The 22,857-nt window shown below is 41.5% G+C and overlaps 1 protein-coding gene and 1 long non-coding RNA gene across 2 annotated transcripts in view; both read right to left on the reverse strand.

The window, feature by feature from the left end:
- Positions 1–15,797: 15,797 nt before the first annotated feature.
- On the reverse strand, positions 15,798–16,621 carry LOC311237468. Its single transcript, XR_014620282.1, has 3 exons — positions 16,547–16,621; positions 16,088–16,280; positions 15,798–15,958 (listed from the first exon to the last, which is right to left on the reverse strand). It is a non-coding gene; the product is annotated as an uncharacterized lncRNA (long non-coding RNA).
- Positions 16,622–16,799: 178 nt separating this feature from the next.
- LOC311237218 (oncoprotein-induced transcript 3 protein-like) overlaps positions 16,800–22,857 on the reverse strand; it is a gene marked incomplete at its 3' end in the record, with an annotated part of 41,326 nt that continues 35,268 nt past the window's right edge. The window contains exon 6 of the mRNA XM_084325025.1: positions 16,800–17,192. Within this exon, the coding sequence (XP_084181151.1) occupies positions 16,800–17,192 (393 nt within the window). The remainder of the gene's footprint in view (positions 17,193–22,857) is intronic.

Consider the following 22,857-nt stretch of genomic DNA (forward strand, 5'->3'; position numbering starts at 1 on the left):
ATCAAAACATAATTAGGTGAAGGTGACAAGGAAGCCACATACTCATACCCCCCCGACACTCAACTAACCGCCTCGGACAGTCCTTCATACCAGTGGCCATCAGGCTCCACAACAGTGGGCAGCGACTGCTGCCAGACATCGACCTAGAACTAATAGGAACCCAAGTAGGACAATAACACTACCTTATGCATACTGCACCTTATGTGGATACTGTGAATAATGAATAATGTATATTTCAGTTAGTTAGATAGTAAATTATATTGACCTATTTGTTTACACTGCTTGTGTTGTTTTCACTACCTGTACCCCCCCCCCTTCCCCCATGCTGCTATGATGCCTGAATTTCCCCAAGGGGATCAATAAAGGAATATCTTATCTTATCTTAAAAGGAAAGATGAAATTACCTACCTGGGTTCCATCCTATAGAGGCAAATCTTTCCTGTGACAAAATGGGATCCAATGTAATAAAACTAAGTCAACCAACGAACTAGATTCCTGTACCGGATCTCCTCTCTGGTAAACAAGAATACCTTGAAGACTCTAACAGGAGCACTCATTCAAGGGTACTACGACTATGCTTGCACCTCATGGTACCAAAGCACCTCAAAGGCACTAAAAACAAGATTACAAACATCACAAAACAAACTGGTCAGACTACTGCTTGACCTTACTCCTAAAACCCACCTCACCCCTGTCCACTTTGATAACCTAGGATGGCTTAGAGTAGACGACAGAGTACAGCAACTTGCAATGGGCCTGGTCTACAAGATACACTACACCACTAAGATACCCATGTGCATGTCGAAATACTTCCCAAAGGTCAGTGAATACCACGACCACAACACCAGAGGGAGTTCCACAAATCATGTTCAACCCAGATAAAATAATAAAAAAAAAAAAAAAAACGTTTTTTTTTAATAAAAGAAAATAGTCATAACTTAGAAATTAGATTGCATAGGTCTATGAATCGATATCGCGATTCTGTTTCGATTAATTGCCCAGCCCTACAGTGTGTACAGTAAGTTAGCTTGGTGATTATCATTGTGATGTAGGCTAAGCTGCCTAGCTACTGTTAGCATACAAGCACTGTAGCCTACTTACGTTTTTTCTGATCCAGTTGCATAAATCCACTTCTTCATGTTGCTCAGTTGCTGGTTTATACTTCGGTCCTAATGTTGGTGCAAAGTTTAATTTAGCCTGACTTGTTATAGCTGTACAGCTTACTAACTACTAAACAACAACTTTCTCATAGTCTCAACTTTCACATAGTCAAAATGGGTCCAGCTGCATGTGAGGAGGATAGGTTTAGCTCGGGCCAATCTCAAGTTTCTCAAGTTTCTTTATTATTTGTCATACAGAAGTACAGAATACTTTTATACAAAATGCTTCTTTATGTTACATTTTGTATAAAAGTATTCTGTACTTCTGTATGACAACTAATAAAGAAACTTGAGAAACTTGAGATTGGCCCGAGCTAAACCTATCCTCCTCACATGCAGCTGGACCCATTTTGACTTTGCAATGCAGAAATCTCTGATTGGATTTGCAAGGCTGCCAATCATATTCAACCTCCGTGTATTGGATGTCAAGGGCTGTCAATCAATCAATCCTCCATTCAATGGCAAGAGTTTAACTGCACAGACCGTGCTTAGATGAAGTTAATAGCCTATTTTGATTCGCTGTTATTTATTATTTATTTAACAATGGGTCACACCTGTGAAGTTTTCTTCACGAATAATTACTGCAGGCAATACTGCAGTGCAGGCCTGCTCAGAGCTGTACATTTTGGCCATTTTTGAAGAAAAAAAAAATCACTGGCATTTTTTTTACAGAGGAAAACATTTATAATAAAAAAATAATAATAATAATAATTTAAAAAAAAATATATATATATATATAGTTTTTTTTTTTTTTTTATATATATAGGTATATGTAAATTAATAATAATTATGAATTATGAGTGAATTTGTGTTTCACGTGTTGTCATAGAGAAACCTCCACTGGTGTGTACTGCCTAATATCTGTGTTGGTACAATTATATATAAAACGATATATATATTTGAGCGACTAGCCCACTAGCGAGGCAACCTCCTGCACCATCGCAGCAGCGCCGAGCGTGGTGATACAAGCGGGCTGCTCTGAGGAAAGGAGCCCCTTCACGCTAGTGGGCTAGTCGCTCAAATATATATCGTTTTATATATAATTGTACCAACACAGATATTAGGCAGTACACACATTGTCCTGCAATACATGTACAGTGAATGCACAGCTACATTCGCCATATATTTCTATCGCTGCTGCGGTCTACAGTGAAATGCAATATTATTATTATTGTAAAGATCATTACAATTATTATTTTGTGCACGTTGTGCAAATTGAGAGGCTGTGCTCTTTGCACACAACCCTCGTACACTTGTAACATTGCCTCTCCAGGCTGCGATTGTAATGATAATCTTTACAATAATAATAATAATAATAATATTGCATTTCACTGTAGACCGCAGCAGCGATAGAAATATATGGCGAATGTAGCTGTGCATTCACTGTATGTATTGCAGGACAATGTGTGTACTGCCTAATATCTGTGTTGGTACAATTATATATAAAACGATATATATTTTAGCGACTAGCCCACTAGCGTCCTGCTAGTTAAAGACAGCCGAGGTTGAGTAGTTTCTTCTGATATCACTTTCAAACTCCAAGTGATTCGTTGCAATGTACGCGGAAATGCTGCATTGTGTTGCAATGTACTACATGCATTTGTCTGAGCGGGGCGAAAGGAAAGGCGCATTACCGTACTGGCGTGCGGTGACGAATGCGGAAGCATTCTTGCACTCTTCCGCTGGCAATAAGCTACACGCATACTGTCCTTCTGAAGCTCTGAAGTCATTAGTGGCCATGAACCTAAAGAGAGAGAGCGAGAATACGTTAGTAGATAGTCTAAGGCCAGTGATTCTCAATATTATTTTGCATATCTAGGACCTCTAATTTAGTCCATGTCATGCACATCTACATAAAATATACTCTAGCATTACAAACCATTTGACAGCCAGGTCCGACTCCAGCACCTCTCCGTTCTTGTCTTCTAGGAGCCATCGCAGCATGGCCAAGACCTTCCTCATCCAGCATACTGTCCTTCTGAAGGTCTGAAGTCATTAGTGGCCATGAACCTAGAGAGAGCGAGAATACGTTAGTAGATAGTCTAAGGCCAGTGATTCTCAATATTATTTTGCATATCTAGGACCTCTAATTTAGTCCATGTCATGCACATCTACATAAAATATACTCTAGCATTACAAACCATTTGACAGCCAGGTCCAGCACCTCTCCGTTCTTGTCTTCTAGGAGCCATCGCAGCATGGCCAAGACCTTCCTCATCCAGCATACTGTCCTTCTGAAGGTCTGAAGTCATTAGTGGCCATGAACCTAGAGAGAGCGAGAATACGTTAGTAGATAGTCTAAGGCCAGTGATTCTCAATATTATTTTGCATATCTAGGACCTCTAATTTAGTCCATGTCATGCACATCTACATAAAATATACTCTAGCATTACAAACCATTTGACAGCCAGGTCCAGCACCTCTCCGTTCTTGTCTTCTAGGAGCCATCGCAGCATGGCCAAGACCTTCCTCATCCAGCATACTGTCCTTCTGAAGGTCTGAAGTCATTAGTGGCCATGAACCTAGAGAGAGCGAGAATACGTTAGTAGATAGTCTAAGGCCAGTGATTCTCAATATTATTTTGCATATCTAGGACCTCTAATTTAGTCCATGTCATGCACATCTACATAAAATATACTCTAGCATTACAAACCATTTGACAGCCAGGTCCAGCACCTCTCCGTTCTTGTCTTCTAGGAGCCATCGCAGCATGGCCAAGACCTTCCTCATCCAGCATACTGTCCTTCTGAAGGTCTGAAGTCATTAGTGGCCATGAACCTAGAGAGAGCGAGAATACGTTAGTAGATAGTCTAAGGCCAGTGATTCTCAATATTATTTTGCATATCTAGGACCTCTAATTTAGTCCATGTCATGCACATCTACATAAAATATACTCTAGCATTACAAACCATTTGACAGCCAGGTCCAGCACCTCTCCGTTCTTGTCTTCTAGGAGCCATCGCAGCATGGCCAAGACCTTCCTCATCCAGCATACTGTCCTTCTGAAGGTCTGAAGTCATTAGTGGCCATGAACCTAGAGAGAGCGAGAATACGTTAGTAGATAGTCTAAGGCCAGTGATTCTCAATATTATTTTGCATATCTAGGACCTCTAATTTAGTCCATGTCATGCACATCTACATAAAATATACTCTAGCATTACAAACCATTTGACAGCCAGGTCCAGCACCTCTCCGTTCTTGTCTTCTAGGAGCCATCGCAGCATGGCCAAGACCTTCCTCATCCAGCATACTGTCCTTCTGAAGGTCTGAAGTCATTAGTGGCCATGAACCTAGAGAGAGCGAGAATACGTTAGTAGATAGTCTAAGGCCAGTGATTCTCAATATTATTTTGCATATCTAGGACCTCTAATTTAGTCCATGTCATGCACATCTACATAAAATATACTCTAGCATTACAAACCATTTGACAGCCAGGTCCAGCACCTCTCCGTTCTTGTCTTCTAGGAGCCATCGCAGCATGGCCAAGACCTTCCTCATCCAGCATACTGTCCTTCTGAAGGTCTGAAGTCATTAGTGGCCATGAACCTAGAGAGAGCGAGAATACGTTAGTAGATAGTCTAAGGCCAGTGATTCTCAATATTATTTTGCATATCTAGGACCTCTAATTTAGTCCATGTCATGCACATCTACATAAAATATACTCTAGCATTACAAACCATTTGACAGCCAGGTCCAGCACCTCTCCGTTCTTGTCTTCTAGGAGCCATCGCAGCATGGCCAAGACCTTCCTCATCCAGCATACTGTCCTTCTGAAGGTCTGAAGTCATTAGTGGCCATGAACCTAGAGAGAGCGAGAATACGTTAGTAGATAGTCTAAGGCCAGTGATTCTCAATATTATTTTGCATATCTAGGACCTCTAATTTAGTCCATGTCATGCACATCTACATAAAATATACTCTAGCATTACAAACCATTTGACAGCCAGGTCCAGCACCTCTCCGTTCTTGTCTTCTAGGAGCCATCGCAGCATGGCCAAGACCTTCCTCATCCAGCATACTGTCCTTCTGAAGGTCTGAAGTCATTAGTGGCCATGAACCTAGAGAGAGCGAGAATACGTTAGTAGATAGTCTAAGGCCAGTGATTCTCAATATTATTTTGCATATCTAGGACCTCTAATTTAGTCCATGTCATGCACATCTACATAAAATATACTCTAGCATTACAAACCATTTGACAGCCAGGTCCAGCACCTCTCCGTTCTTGTCTTCTAGGAGCCATCGCAGCATGGCCAAGACCTTCCTCATCCAGCATACTGTCCTTCTGAAGGTCTGAAGTCATTAGTGGCCATGAACCTAGAGAGAGCGAGAATACGTTAGTAGATAGTCTAAGGCCAGTGATTCTCAATATTATTTTGCATATCTAGGACCTCTAATTTAGTCCATGTCATGCACATCTACATAAAATATACTCTAGCATTACAAACCATTTGACAGCCAGGTCCAGCACCTCTCCGTTCTTGTCTTCTAGGAGCCATCGCAGCATGGCCAAGACCTTCCTCATCCAGCATACTGTCCTTCTGAAGGTCTGAAGTCATTAGTGGCCATGAACCTAGAGAGAGCGAGAATACGTTAGTAGATAGTCTAAGGCCAGTGATTCTCAATATTATTTTGCATATCTAGGACCTCTAATTTAGTCCATGTCATGCACATCTACATAAAATATACTCTAGCATTACAAACCATTTGACAGCCAGGTCCAGCACCTCTCCGTTCTTGTCTTCTAGGAGCCATCGCAGTATGGCCAAGACCTTCCTCATCCAGCATACTGTCCTTCTGAAGGTCTGAAGTCATTAGTGGCCATGAACCTAGAGAGAGCGAGAATACGTTAGTAGATAGTCTAAGGCCAGTGATTCTCAATATTATTTTGCATATCTAGGACCTCTAATTTAGTCCATGTCATGCACATCTACATACTGTAGCATCCATCAACACAGGATGACCCTTTCCAGCTGTTGAAATGAAAGTCCCAGATTGAAAAGTATATATATACACAGTCACACACACAATAAAACATTGTATACATCACTTACAAGCATGACCACTTGAAGATCTTGAAGACTTGGTAGATCTTGACCGTCTTGGGAGAGAGAGAGAGAAGGCATTACAGGATGACTCTTTGAAAATGATGTCCCAGATTAAAAAGTATATATTATATATACACAGTCACACACACAATAAAAACCACAACCACTTGAAGTATACGGGTAGTTGTTATTGAGCTGTCTTCTGCTTTCATGTCGTTGTTGAGAGACAGCACTGTAACAGTATTTGCTACATTAACAATGAAATTATATATTTTATAATTAAATTAAACCATGAAAGATCTGCGTGATATGCATTGGTTAGCTAACGTCAGTATTCTACAGTCTAGGCCTGCTAGCAGTAGTGCTTGTATTACAGATCCCGCCAGTTTCATAATATCGAGCAAATAACGTTACAGTAGACTAGTCACTGAAACACAGACTAAACAGCATTTATATCAGCAGCACGCATTACTTATAAATAATAAAATATATGTGTTGCACAATTACCCGAGATGAGAACAGTTGGTGACAACGTGAGGCTCTGCCTGTAGCAGTGTATGTAGCCTATATATGTGTTGCACAATTACCTGAGATGAGAACAGTTGGTGACAACGTGAGGCTCTGCCTGTAGCAGTGTATGTAGCCTATATAGCTAACGTGAGCTCGCGCTACACTCGGTGTATGTAGCATAGATATCTATAGATATCTGTGTTCTATAGATATCTATGGTATGTAGCCTATATAGCTAACGTGAGCTCGCGGCCTCGCGCTACACTCAGTGTATGTAGAGCTAGTAGCTAACGTGAGCTCGCGCTACACTCAGTGTATGTAGCCTATATAGCTAACGTGAGCTCGCGGCCTCGCGCTACACTCAGTGTATGTAGAGCTAGTAGCTAACGTGAGCTCGCGCTACACTCACTGAAACACAGACTAAACAGCACTCATTTATATTAGCGGTATTACTTATAAATAATCAAAAATATCTGCATAAATTACCTGCGATGAGAAGAAATGCAACCGTGTCATACTGGTCTGGTCTGACTGTGCCGTGCGCGTCGCGCGACGCGCGTCAATTCAAAATTTCAAAAACCACAATGCATTGTGGGGATCCCCCCCCCCCCACAATGCAACGCAGCTGTTAGTCAGTGTTGCCAAATGACAATTATTATTTATATTATTTTATATAACAGTTACTCAATCAACTTGCTTTATGCCTACAATCTCTCTGACAAATCTCAATGGCACAAGAATAACTTAAAATAATACTAATAATAATAATAATAATAATAATAATAATAATAATAATAATAATAATAATAATAATAATAATAATAATAATAATAATAATAATAATAATAATAATAATAATAATAATAATAATAATAATAATAATAATGATAATAATAATAATAATAATAATAGCTCTCTTTTCAAGTAAAATAATATGAAATAATGTTCGAATTAATACATCTTTAACAAATTATAGGCAGTATAGTATTTGTTTCAAGTTTAAAGTTCAATAACTTCGTTTTTATATACTTTACAGTGAAAATGTTGGTTTTGATTGATTGATTGATTGATTGATTGATTGATTGATTGATTGATTGATTGATTGATTGATTGATTGAAAACTTTATTAACAGATTGCAGAATGGGTACAATACAGTACAGCTCAATACATACAATTGTTAAGGGCATGCAGACCAGAGAAAGACGTTCGTCTTGTTTACATCAGGGACCCCCATTTTCAATTCATCATAACATGACATGTGACATACAGATAGACACTTCTATACATTTATGACATACCAGATTTGCAAATACAGTAGGCCTACTGTTTGTGATACAAAAAGAGTCTAGAAAAGAGAGTATATATTTGACGTAGAACCATACATTATAGGTGGGGGGGGTAGGAGGGGTGGGGGGGGGGGCACTGTACAACTGCACAAGCACAACTGTACATTGGAATATTGACAAAACCATGTTTGGTACTTTACTGTACATTGGAGGGGGTTGGGTTAGGACATTTACAGGGGCCAGTTTCGAATTGCAGTCTCCCGTAGGTGTTCTTTGAGAGTGTTTTGAAAGTGGGTAGTGATTCACATTCCTTTACATCTTTGGGTAGGGCGTTCCACATTGATGTGGCATAATTGCGAAATGTGTTTAGTCCCTGTTTGAGCCGAATCTGGGTTTAACATGATTTGTGGAGCTCCCATGGTGTTGTGGTCGTGGTATTCACTGACCTTTGGGAAGTATTTTGACATGTACACATATACCTTGGTCGTGTATGTATCTTGTAGACAGGCCCATTGCAAGTTGCTGTACTCTGTCGTCTACTCTAAGCCATCCTAGGTTGTCACGTGGGCAGGGGCGAGGTGGGTTCTAGAAGTAAGGTCAAGCAGTAGTCTGACCAGTTTGTTTTGAGATGTTTGTGTAGCAGGGTGGATTATCCCTACTTTATGAGATGTACACTGTCACCAGGTAGGGGGAAACGCAGCAGATCTGAGTCCAACTGAATCCCCGACTTTAGTGCAGGAGTGGAGCTTTAGCAGAGGGTCACAGCCTCTTCACCCTGCTCCCCTCTGGGAGAAGGCTGAGGATCCCAAAGGCTGTGAAAGCTCGACACAGACTGAGCTTCTTCCCCTCAGCCGCCAGGCTGATCAATGCCTCAGGTCCCCCCCCCCTCGGTACCCCCCCCCCCCCCTCCCCCCTCTGCCCCCAAGTGACACTGGCACAATGACACTGACTGCACTGCACTAGTCCGTACTGGATCCCTGCACTCTTCACTTTATATATATATATGTATTTATTGATTAATCCCCCACTGCACTGTTTCGTTTCTTGTCTGTGTTGGTGTTGTTTTCTGTGAAAAAAGAAAGGAAATGCATACACTGTATTGCTGCAACAATTACCAATGTGTTTTACACAAATGGCTAAATAAAGGAATCTGAATCTGGGGCCTAGGATTTACTAACCTAGTGTGCTGGTCCAGCTTTAACAAATTATCTCTGTATCTTTTCAATGTAAATAATAAATCAGTAACCAGTATTGTTATGTTAGCGTACTGAGCTGCGGTTAAAGGCCTTAACCACAGGTTAAAGGCCTTAACCACAGTTGTTATGTTAGCTACTGAGCTGCTGGTTAAAGGCCTTAACTACAGTGTTGTTATGTTAGCTACTGAGCTGCTGCAGGCCTTAACCACAGTATTATGTTAGCTATGAGCTGCTAACTATAGAGGCCATAACCACAGTATTACATATACTCTTGTTAGCTTTATGAGGCTACATCAACACGCTCCTATGAGTGCAGCATTTGCAGCTTTATGAGGCTACATCAACATCCTATGAGTGCAGCTATAATGTTAGCTTTATGAGGCTACATCAACATGCAGGCTCCTATGAGTGCAGCTATTTAAAGGCCTTAACCACAGTTGTTATGTTAGCTACTGAGCTGCTGGTTAAAGGCCTTAACTACAGTGTTGTTATGTTAGCTACTGAGCTGCTGCAGGCCTTAACCACAGTATTATGTTAGCTATGAGCTGCTAACTATAGAGGCCATAACCACAGTATTACATATACTCTTGTTAGCTTTATGAGGCTACATCAACACGCTCCTATGAGTGCAGCATATGCAGCTTTATGAGGCTACATCAACATCCTATGAGTGCAGCTATAATATTAGCTTTATGAGGCTACATCAACATGCAGGCTCCTATGAGTGCAGCTATTTAAAGGCCTTAACCACAGTTGTTATGTTAGCTACTGAGCTGCTGGTTAAAGGCCTTAACTAAAGTGTTGTTATGTTAGCTACTGAGCTGCTGGTTAAAGGCCTTAACTACAGTGTTGTTATGTTAGCTACTGAGCTGCTGGTTAAAGGCCTTAACTACAGTGTTGTTATGTTAGCTACTGAGCTGCTGCAGGCCTTAACCACAGTAGTATGTTAGCTATGAGCTGCTAACTATAGAGGCCATAACCACAGTATTACATATACTCTTGTTAGCTTTATGAGGCTACATCAACACGCTCCTATGAGTGCAGCATATGCAGCTTTATGAGGCTACATCAACATCCTATGAGTGCAGCTATAATATTAGCTTTATTAGGCTACATCAACATGCAGGCTCCTATGAGTGCAGCTATTTAAAGGCCTTAACCACAGTTGTTATGTTAGCTACTGAGCTGCTGGTTAAAGGCCTTAACTAAAGTGTTGTTATGTTAGCTACTGAGCTGCTGGTTAAAGGCCTTGACTACAGTGTTGTTATGTTAGCTACTGAGCTGCTGGTTAAAGGCCTTAACCACAGTATTATGTTAGCTATGAGCTGCTAACTATAGAGGCCATAACCACAGTATTACATATACTCTTGTTAGCTTTATGAGGCTACATCAACACGCTCCTATGAGTGCAGCATATGCAGCTTTATGAGGCTACATCAACATCCTATGAGTGCAGCTATAATATTAGCTTTATGAGGCTACATCAACATGCAGGCTCCTATGAGTGCAGCTATTTAAAGGCCTTAACCACAGTTGTTATGTTAGCTACTGAGCTGCTGGTTAAAGGCCTTAACTACAGTGTTGTTATGTTAGCTAATGAGCTGCTGCAGGCCTTAACCACAGTATTATGTTAGCTATGAGCTGCTAACTATAGAGGCCATAACCACAGTATTACATATACTCTTGTTAGCTTTATGAGGCTACATCAACACGCTCCTATGAGTGCAGCATATGCAGCTTTATGAGGCTACATCAACATCCTATGAGTGCAGCTATAATGTTAGCTTTATGAGGCTACATCAACATGCAGGCTCCTATGAGTGCAGCTATTTAAAGGCCTTAACCACAGTTGTTATGTTAGCTACTGAGCTGCTGGTTAAAGGCCTTAACTACAGTGTTGTTATGTTAGCTACTGAGCTGCTGCAGGCCTTAACCACAGTATTATGTTAGCTATGAGCTGCTAACTATAGAGGCCATAACCACAGTATTACATATACTCTTGTTAGCTTTATGAGGCTACATCAACACGCTCCTATGAGTGCAGCATATGCAGCTTTATGAGGCTACATCAACATCCTATGAGTGCAGCTATAATATTAGCTTTATGAGGCTACATCAACATGCAGGCTCCTATGAGTGCAGCTATTTAAAGGCCTTAACCACAGTTGTTATGTTAGCTACTGAGCTGCTGGTTAAAGGCCTTAACTACAGTGTTGTTATGTTAGCTACTGAGCTGCTGCTTAAAGGCCTTAACTACAGTGTTGTTATGTTAGCTACTGAGCTGCTGCAGGCCTTAACCACAGTATTATGTTAGCTATGAGCTGCTAACTATAGAGGCCATAACCACAGTATTACATATACTCTTGTTAGCTTTATGAGGCTACATCAACACGCTCCTATGAGTGCAGCATATGCAGCTTTATGAGGCTACATCAACATCCTATGAGTGCAGCTATAATGTTAGCTTTATGAGGCTACATCAACATGCAGGCTCCTATGAGTGCAGCTATTTAAAGGCCTTAACCACAGTTATGTTAGCTACCGAGCTGCTGGTTAAAGGCCTTAACTACAGTGTTGTTATGTTAGCTACTGAGCTGCTGCAGGCCTTAACCACAGTATTATGTTAGCTATGAGCTGCTAACTATAGAGGCCATAACCACAGTATTACATATACTCTTGTTAGCTTTATGAGGCTACATCAACACGCTCCTATGAGTGCAGCATATGCAGCTTTATGAGGCTACATCAACATCCTATGAGTGCAGCTATAATATTAGCTTTATGAGGCTACATCAACATGCAGGCTCCTATGAGTGCAGCTATTTAAAGGCCTTAACCACAGTTGTTATGTTAGCTACTGAGCTGCTGGTTAAAGGCCTTAACTACAGTGTTGTTATGTTAGCTACTGAGCTGCTGCAGGCCTTAACCACAGTATTATGTTAGCTATGAGCTGCTAACTATAGAGGCCATAACCACAGTATTACATATACTCTTGTTAGCTTTATGAGGCTACATCAACACGCTCCTATGAGTGCAGCATATGCAGCTTTATGAGGCTACATCAACATCCTATGAGTGCAGCTATAATATTAGCTTTATGAGGCTACATCAACATGCAGGCTCCTATGAGTGCAGCTATTTAAAGGCCTTAACCACAGTTGTTATGTTAGCTACTGAGCTGCTGGTTAAAGGCCTTAACTAAAGTGTTGTTATGTTAGCTACTGAGCTGCTGGTTAAAGGCCTTAACTACAGTGTTGTTATGTTAGCTACTGAGCTGCTGCAGGCCTTAACCACAGTATTATGTTAGCTATGAGCTGCTAACTATAGAGGCCATAACCACAGTATTACATATACTCTTGTTAGCTTTATGAGGCTACATCAACACGCTCCTATGAGTGCAGCTATAATGTTAGCTTTATGAGGCTACATCAACATGCAGGCTCCTATGAGTGCAGCTAATGTTAGCTTTATGAGGCTCTGCCCCCCCCCCCTCCACTCCTATAACACCCACCTCGCTCTGCCCCCCCCCCCCCTCCACTCCTCTAACATTTTATTTATTAATTTTATTATTATTATTTTATTTGTTGCCATTAAAATAATAGGCAAGCATAGGGCTAAAACATTTTCATAAACAATAATATAATCTTTTGTTATTTGGTTATAATAAGGGCTTTTCTATGCATTTGTCTGATTGATTGATTGATTGATTGAAAGTTTTATTGACAGACTGCAGAGTGGGTACAGTACAGCTGTATTCACTTGTTGCGGTGGTCTCAACGGAACAATTTTGATTGACAGTCGATTCTGCCAATCACACCGCTGTTGTGTGTGGGGGCGGCGTCGCTTGACTGAAACTTCGGCTCTGCCCCGGCAACCATTGCCGGGCCAGAGCCGGTTTATCTTTGGCGAGCCCGAGTCGGCTCTGCCCCGGCAATCATTGCCGTGCCAGAGCCGGTTTATCTTTGGCGAGCCCGAGTCGGCTCTGCCCCGGCAAGCAGAGCCGGGCCAGAGCCGGTTTATCTTTGGCGAGCCCGAGTCGGCTCGGGCACGGCAACCATTACCGGGCCAGAGCCGGTTTAGCTTTGGCGAGCCCGAGTCGGCTCTGCCCCGGCAACCAGAGCCGGGCCAGAGCCGGTTTATCTTTGGCGAGCCCGAGTCGGCTCTGCCCCGGCAACCATTACCGAGCCAGATCCGGCTCATCGTTGGCGTGCCGTGCCGGACATATGCCGAGTGTGCCGACCGGTAGCCGGAATTGGGCCGAGTATGCTGGCCACCTGGGTAGCTGTTGTTTTGCATAGAAACAGTTTTTTCTTCCAACATGGAGGACAAATTGGCATTCTAAACCGTCTGCAACAGCCCTCATCTATCGACTCCAGAATATAGGCATACCGCCTGGTGGAGATTTGTGCTCTACTGAGCGTACTCTATTAGTTAGAACAGTAGTTATTTCATAACCCTATTTATATGATTGGGCACTTGGACTACACTTGGATGCATTTAGCGCACACTGAATTATGCACCTATCACTGGCCAGGGCACCCACCACCTGCAGCATACTCATAGGGTGTAGTGGTTCAGACCCCTCCTCTCCTGCTCAGATAGTGTAGTGGTTCAGACTCCTCCTCTCCTCTCCTGCTCAGATAGTGTAGTGGTTCAGACCCCTCCTCTCCTCTCAGATAGTGTAGTGGTTCAGACCCCTCCTCTCCTGCTCAGATAGTGTAGTGGTTCAGACCCCTCCTCTCCTCTCCTCTCAGACTCAGATAGTGTAGTGGTTCAGACCCCTCCTCTCCTCTCAGACTCAGATAGTGTAGTGGTTCAGACCCCTCCTCTCCTCTCAGACTCAGATAGTGTAGTGGTTCAGACCCCCTCCTCTCCTCTCCTCTCAGATAGTGTAGTGGTTCAGACCCCTCCTCTGCTCTCAGACTCAGATAGTGTAGTGGTTCAGACCCCTCCTCTCCTCTCAGACTCAGATAGTGTAGTGGTTCAGACCCCTCCTCTCAGACTCAGATAGTGTAGTGGTTCAGACCCCCTCCTCTCCTCTCAGACTCAGATAGTGTAGTGGTTCAGACCCCTCCTCTCCTGCTCAGATAGTGTAGTGGTTCAGACCCCTCCTCTCCTCTCAGACTCAGATAGTGTAGTGGTTCAGACCCCTCCTCTCCTCTCAGACTCAGATAGTGTAGTTGTTCAGACCCCTCCTCTCCTGCTCAGATAGTGTAGTGGTTCAGACCCCTCCTCTCCTGCTCAGACTCAGATAGTGTAGTGGTTCAGATCCCTCCTCTCCTCTCAGACTCTGATAGTGTAGTGGTTCAGACCCCTCCTCTCCTCTCAGACTCAGATAGTGTAGTGGTTCAGACCCCTCCTCTCCTCTCCTGCTCAGACTCAGATAGTGTAGTGGTTCAGACCCCTCCTCTCCTCTCAGGTGGTTCAGACCCCTCCTCTGTACCCTTGTTGGCCTAGAATCAAATCATGCCAGTCTTGCTCAAGATAAATTACTAAGGGGAGTGGATTATCATCTCTTTATTTACCAATCAATTTATGCATGGTAAATGAGGCATAATATGTCAGTGGTTTATTTCAACTGTGGTCATTTGTGTGTGTGTGTGTGTGTGTGTGTGTGTGTGTGTGTGTGTGTGTGTGTGTGTGTGTGTGTGTGTGTTGGTGAGAGATTGAAAGTGGAAGTAAGTTAACACAAGCTACATAATGTTTATTTCATTGATTGAGGCTAAATAGATGGGTTCTTTCAGTTCATACCTGTAAATTATAAGGTAGTTAACCCATAGAGAAGTTTAGGTGACTATTTGAGCCCAGGATTCAGCCATGAAGTGAGAATAGCATAACATATCAACCAATGAGCATAATAAGAATAATTACATTATAGATAACATTGTCCAATAAACATAGCAAGAACATATTTTAATAAACAGAAATCCTTGATTGGCAGACACAATGTCACTGGGCCAAGTCTGCCAGCGATCACACACTCCCAAATACATTCACCCCAGGCACAGGAAGAGAGTACACAAGGCACTTGTAATTAAAATGGCTTCGGATATACTCCCAGTATAAATCAAAATAGAGATAATTGTTTAAGGTAAAGGAATACACAACTTATTTCCTCTCTCTTTCAGATGTAAAACCTGAGATGGTTTCCACTGCCTACCCGCCCCCCTCCCTCACTAAACCTATGTGAGAGCGCCAACATCAGCCAACCACCTTGGCACAAATAAAAGACATATATGGGCACATATATATGTATAATATGTATAATATGATTAGCACAACTGTTTTAAAGACAAAGAAACACCCACATTTCCATGTACACAGGTTTACATAGGTAATAATGAAGCATAATTGATTGTCATTGTTGCAAAAGATACAGGTTGAAACGACTGATTATAGATTTAAACATATCATTGATTACAAGTAATTTACTGAACTAATTTACTAAACTCCTTCTAACCATACAAAATGTCATTGCTTGCTAAAATTATACATGGTTTAGTCTTGTGTAGTCATACCTCTAAAATGTATCATGTCAAGAAACACAAACTGATTGTTAATCAAATCTGACAATAGTGTCTGAGAATGTTTCCCATCAAATGATTCCTCAAACGTAAACCATCCTATTTATTTTCAACTGATGGCAAAGGTTGATATTTGACACTTGACATCTTGGTTTTGTAGACCACTGCACAGATCATGCCAACAGCAGCTAGAAGACATCCAGCCAAGAATACCAGGTTCATGTTCAAATTGGTCACTAGAGGAAAGAAAAACACAAGTTCAGCTCAGCATCGTCAAAAGTCTTGAGAGCCAAGCAAAGCTAGTAAACACCCATTTTATTCTTGTTTCTAATTCCTGGTGTCCATAAGACAAGATTTACAATTACCTGTGGTTGCAGACGTCTTTCTCAAGCGCAGGGGACCCTGGGAAATGAAGTGGCTTGTAGTCTGGATGGCGGCCGCTCTCTTGCCACGATGATGATGCCGACCATTAGAAGAAGGAGAGCTGGTGCATCCCTGAGAGCACCTGGAGTTGGGCTCCCCAGCTTCACACACCATGACCGAACAGCTGATGTAAACCTTTAGTGGGCATCGGTAAACCATCAGACTCACAGTAAATGCAGAAGGACTCTCTGAATTTTATTTCAAAGATAGATTTACATTTTATAAAAGCAGAGTTGAGGGCAGACCACACAAAGAAAAACTTCAAGCTGAAATCATTAGATTGAGCAATCATAGATATCACAGCATATAGGCTATTTGGTAGCATGATGGATAGATTTTAACTAAAATTACAATTTCTATGTAGTAATTTGCTCCATCATATCTACAGAAAATGTATTTACCTGGTCATACAATCCAATGAATTTGAAGGCCTCCATTCCGAACCTGAAATATTTCTTGTGGCTGGAGGAATAGACGTTAACCGTCTGGTCCATGATACACCTGGTAAAAGGAATACAAAATTCAGATTGGATGTTGAAAGAAAGATGTTAGCCGAAATAACGAGTCTATTAGGGACATTCTAACCTAACAACATGACACTGACTTTCATAAACAAAACAGTAGTCAGTTACTGTATCTGTATTTACCCATTTTCTATGATGGGATAGACTGGCGAGTAGTTGGGAGTATCATAGGTGCAGCACTGCAGGACTCCACAAACAGCTCGGTTTCGTTGACTGTAGACGTGGCATCTATATCCATGTAAATCTTTTCCCCCACATCAAACTCCAATGGGTAGTCACTGGGATCAATTATTTGGTTAAAATGGTTGTCGTGGAAGAACTCAAACTGGTAGGTGAATGTACCAAAGCCTTTCTCCTTGACCGTGACATTGCTCCTGTGCATGGAGAAGCCCAAGGACACATTTCCCCGCTTGCTGTACTGGCAGCAGAACTTCACTTCCACATGGTGTCCCCTGGTGATGATTTCATTGATGTTGTCAATGCTGGTGATTTCATTCCTGAAGTGAAGGCTATCGTCATCCTCCTGCAATGAAAGAAGTTAATTTATATGATGAATTGAAAATGGGGGACCCTGATGGAAACAAGACGAAAGTCTTTCTCAGGTCTGCATCCTCTTAACAATTGTATGTATTGAGCTGTACTGTACTGTACCCATTCTGCAATCTGTTAATAAACTTTTCAATCAATCAATCAATCACGTAAGCAGTGCTTATGGTGACACTGCTGCTGAACAGAGCAACGCTAATCGTAGCTGCCATGTTGTCCCAGGCCCTGGGCCAGCAGGTTCTTCTAATGGCCCATAGACTTTAGATTTGAGGTGATATGGGGGGCCCAATTTAACCAATTGAATACATCTCAGGCATAGGCATTATCGCAGGCAGCCCTGACTAAGTTGAAACCACAAAGACCTATCTGAACGCTATGATCCTACCAGGTACCACCCCCCCCCGCTGAATTAATTTGTGCAGTCTCGCTCTGAGTCACTGAGCAGAGCCTCTATGTCCACCTCTAGGGGTGACTGCAGTGTTCCAAGACAAGGCTCCGCTTTTTCTCAAACTTTCTTTTCATATAATAGTCCAGTCATTATATGAAAAAACCTAGGACAAATTGCAACAGTAGCAAACTCAACTGATTTTGTATACTCATTATGTCCTTAGTGAGGGAAAAAAAGTCCCAAGGAATCCCATCATGGGAAAGTTTTGAAAACGACCTATATATATTCATATCGAAAAATGCCTGTTATAACATAGTGGTGAACATTTTACTTTTAGATATCACTATAAAAACTCACAAGCTGATTACACACACAAAGACAAGAAAAAAAGTCAATCACAACTTCATTGAATTATTCTGTTTACTCATGCAAATCACACATTATCTTATTTGATTTCATTGTATACCTGTATGCCGTGACAATTAAAACTCTTGACTTGACTTGATATGCACCAATTAGCATACACGCCAGAACTAATCAAAACATTTGATAAAGACATTTTTTTCTTCTTGGAATATTAGTAGATAGGCTCTGTGGAGCTCAGTCCACGAGGATGGGGCTCAAGGGTTTATGTCCGTGGGGATAGGTCCATGGAGATGGTTTTTTTTATAATAGGCGGAAATTACATATTTGTACAGCATGCAAAACACTACATGATTCTTGCACAAAACTACATGGGCTTAACATAAATTTGGTATGTCTGTATAGGGGAGGCTTGTAGGTACCCATGTAACCCATTTCCATTAACATATATTGAGGTAGAAGGCCAAGGGACCATTTGAAAAATGGTGATGGCCATATTTCCCTCCCCAAAAAATCGTCTTAACTTTGAATAATTAGGTATGTAGCCCCCTTTCCAATGAGGTAACATGACATGGTTGGTCTCATTGGAAACCCGAGGTTGTCTAGAATCAAATGGTATCTTTACTTTTGAGCTACCTCAAAATTTGAACGCGTCACAATCTCTGAAAGACAGTGTCGTCAGTGATCCTGCCAGTAATCAAGTACATTGAAAAAAAAAACATTTCCCATGATGGGATTCCTTGGGACTTTTTTTCTCTCACTAAAGACATATTGAGGATACAAAATCAGTTGAGTTTGCTAATGTTGCAATTTGTCCTAGGTTTAGCCTAATTCTGGCCTATAATGACTGGACTATAGGGGTAACAAAACATTGAAAAAAAACACATTTCCCATGATGGGATTCCTTGGGACTTTTTTTCTCTCACTAAAGACATATTGAGGATACAAAATCAGTTGAGTTTGCTAATGTTGCAATTTGTCCTAGGTTTAGCCTAATTATGGCCTATAATGACTGGACTATAAAGCCATCAAAGAACAGGCTGCTCCCAGACTAAAAAAACCCATCACTTTCATTGTTTTTCTTGTGAGTTCAAAAACAGTATTCTGGGTGTAACGGAGTTGATTGTGATTCCACTTGCCAAGGTAACTAATAACCAATAGAATAGTGTTTACTTTGTTCTAAGGATTCTCATTGGCTGGTCGGCGTTTCCTTGTGAGCTACTACACCAGTGTTTACGTTAGTGGTATCATTACAAGAGGAATACTGGATGTTATTATAATCATTACACAATAATTATCCAATCCATGTTTGTCTATTATCCAGAATAAATCACCAAAGACCAAGAAGCAAGTGTCTGTCGTTAATAAAAAAAAATAATAATGTAAAAGCACAACACAAATAAAAGTTGGTTAGAATGGTGCCGTGATCGTGCTTCTGGAATCGTCATCGAGTGAGGGATTCGCTGCATTCCAGAAGTTTATTGCACATTCACCACAAGGTGACAATATTGGTTAATTTATCAGATTGAAAACAAGTTTGTGTTTTCTCTCTTGCAGCTGGGTCAGCACTAGCACATTACCGCACATACGGGGGGGGGGGAGATGATGATTTAGAGTCCATTTATAAGAGTGTGTGCGAAGAAATGAGGATGGAGACTGATGTTGTAATGCAGAACACACAGAAGCTTTCCCCTTACGACGATCTGTTTCATGCAGAAACTTGTTGGCGGCAAAGTTGAGGTGAGGGCTATGGGTGGATGGCTTGTTTGTTGAGTTAGAAGATTTTGCCATGACTATTACAGGAAGGAGTGTTAAAAATTCTGTGCGTATGGGAACGAAAATAGAACAATTTCTATGCATTATTGATAAATGAGGGCCCAGGACATTTATAACAAGCGTTGCAGGGCCAAGGCTAAGAGAATAACAAAAGACTCTAGTCACCCAAACAACTGCCTCATTGAACTGCTGCGGTCAGGCAAGCGCTACCGGAGTCTCATGGCAAGTACAGAGAGACTCAGAAGGAACTTCTATCTCCAGGCCGCGTCTATGCCAAATACAACGCCGTTCGGTTTCCGGGTTCCTCTGATTGCCCACTAAGCCCACGTGACCGCGCGCTAGCACGCCCCCCTTATCGCCCACTCTCGCGCTGTGAAGCGGAAGAGCCAGCGCGGGCGAGGCGGTGGTTTCTCCCCGGCTCCGTGCGCCGCTGACTCGGTCCAGCTCCAGCAGCAGCGGCCGTCTTCTCTCCGAGGCGGCTCGTTCTTATTAATCCCCCATTGTTCAGGTCGACATGGTCGCACAAACACCCGTTGGAGGAGTAGTGGGGGAGAAATGAATGAATGAATGAAAACTTTATTTAACAGATTGCAGACCAGAGAAAGACGTTTGTCTTGTTTACATCAGGGTCCCCCATTTTCAATTCATATCGACATTTATGACATACACAACATACATGACATTAACTGTCTGACGAGCACAGAGTTGCCAGTCGATAATTCTTGCTATTTAAAAATATTCCTCTCCTTCTCCCTCACTACTCCTCCAACGGGTGTTTGTGCGACCATGTCGACCTGAACAATGGGGGATTAATAAGAACGAGCCGCCTCGGAAGAAGACAGCCGCTGCTGCTGGAGCTGGATTGAGTCAGCGGCGCACGGAGCCGGGGAGAAACCACCGCCTCGCCCCCGCTGGCTCTTCCGCTTCACAGCGCAAGAGTGGGCGATAAGGGGGGCATGCTAGCGCGTGGTCACGTGGGCTTAGTGGTGGGCTTAGTGGCCAATCAGAGGAACCCGGAAACCGAACAGCGTTGTATTTGGCATAGGATGCTCAATGACTCTATGTAACAACCCATCATCTACACTCATTGCGCACACATCCACATGCACACACTCACTTTTAAACAAACACTCACCTTATTAACACTCACTTTAGACACTTTTATTTTTACACAATCTATTTATTAGATTAAATTAATTCATACCTCATTTGCATTTGCACCTTACCTTAAAGTTCTGTACCTCACTGTCTGCATTTGTACCTCACTGTTTACAAATTTTTACTCACTGTACCTAGATTGTAATTAGGCTGTACTTTAGATTGTATATTGTATTGTATATTGTATATTCCTCTTTTACTTACTTTTTTACTTACTTTTTTTACTTACTTGTTTTACTGTATGAAGCACACTCTCAGGGGCTCATACAGAACCAAGCATTTCACCGTTAAGTACATGTATTTTATTGTGACAACTAATAAACAAACTTGAAACTTGAACTTGATACAGTATACACTTTGACTGCTGTTTTGATAGGGTTAGGGTCTTTACTCTTGGCTACATTTGAAAGAAAAACGCTACATTAAATAATACAGACTGTATTAATCTATTTATGACGTGAAATAAATCTCATGCTCAAGGGGTTAAACATCGACGACTATGTGAACTATGATAAGTATGTCCAGCTCTTGTGGAAGGATCTGGAGGAAACTATGGTAATAAAGCACAAGTCACTGTGGTCAAGCAGTTCAGGAGGCATGCTGACATCTGTTGAAGTTGGTGACTGGGTGTTGTTGCCCAACAAGGGAGGGTAAACAATCTTTCTGAACGGTGGGAGAACATCATCTACCGTGTTGTTGGGATGAATGCTGACAGCCACACTTTCAGGATTCAGCATTCAGCACCTTTCTTATGCAATGAGTTCTTAAATTTTGCCTATTATGTAGGGTGCTTCTATTGTTTCCTGTAATACATTAGATATTATAATATTGTGCTTTTTATTGTAAGGTGGAAGGGAGGAGTGGAGGGTGGGGGGATGGGGCTTTTTATGACTGTATTCTTGTTTTTTGTATTCTTTGTACTCTTACTGTATATCACTGTTTTGTACTGTATGTGTTTTTTGTGTGTATGTGTTAATTCAGGGATGTCCGATATTATCGGCCTACCGATATTGGCATACAAATGTGATATCGGAAAATATCGGTATCGGTTTTCAAATTGTTTTATTTATTATTATTATTATTATTATTATTATTATTATTATTATTATTATTATTATTATTATTATTATTATTTTTTTTTTTTTTTTTTTTTTTTTTTTTTACATTTATTTAACCTTTATTTACCCAGGCAAGCAAGTAAGAACAAATTATTATTTTATTTATTGTCAAAGTATGCATAATGTTGTGTTAATTACACAACAAGAGATATGTAAGGGATAATGTATAGCCTATACTCGGTCATTGTCGCAAAATAATTGACCGACACAGAGTTTAAAATACCGAGGCGCCTCGCCAAGGTGTTTTAAACGTCAGTGAAGGTCAATTATTTTGCGACAATGACCGAGTATAGGCTATACATTATCCCGCTTATTACATGGCTAACTTACAATATACCTAATTTTTTACACCATCGACAAGACGAGATCAAATGCAGACGCAGTTCTGTTCTGTCGCTCCCGCTGTCATTGCCGGCAGCTTCGCCAGCAGCCAGCAGGTGTGTCTGATTGCACTGATGTCAGTGGGCTTGATTGGTCCAGCTGCGCACAGCGGTCATTATTGCTCGGCAGAGGTCCGTTATCGAGTAATAACGGACCTCTGACGAGCGCTATTGACCAATCACAATCAAGCATTTCGGCGAATGTTAAAACGCCATGTAATAAGTAATGTTAATTACCTGAAATGATTCTGTTTTTGGGGGGGGGAAACCCTGCATATATCGGTATCGTTTGATATCGGTTGATATCGGTATCGGAAATTAAGATTTGGACAATATCGGTATATCGGTATCGGTAAAAAAGCCAATATCGAGCATCCCTTAATGGTCTAGGACTATATATGCACACTGTACATGCACACTGTCCTTTTCATAAACCAAATAAACTAAACTAAACTAAGG

This window comes from Notolepis coatsorum, assembly GCF_963971535.1.
Source record: "Notolepis coatsorum genome assembly, chromosome: 11".
In the NCBI taxonomy this organism is placed as follows: Eukaryota; Metazoa; Chordata; class Actinopteri; order Aulopiformes; family Paralepididae; genus Notolepis; species Notolepis coatsorum.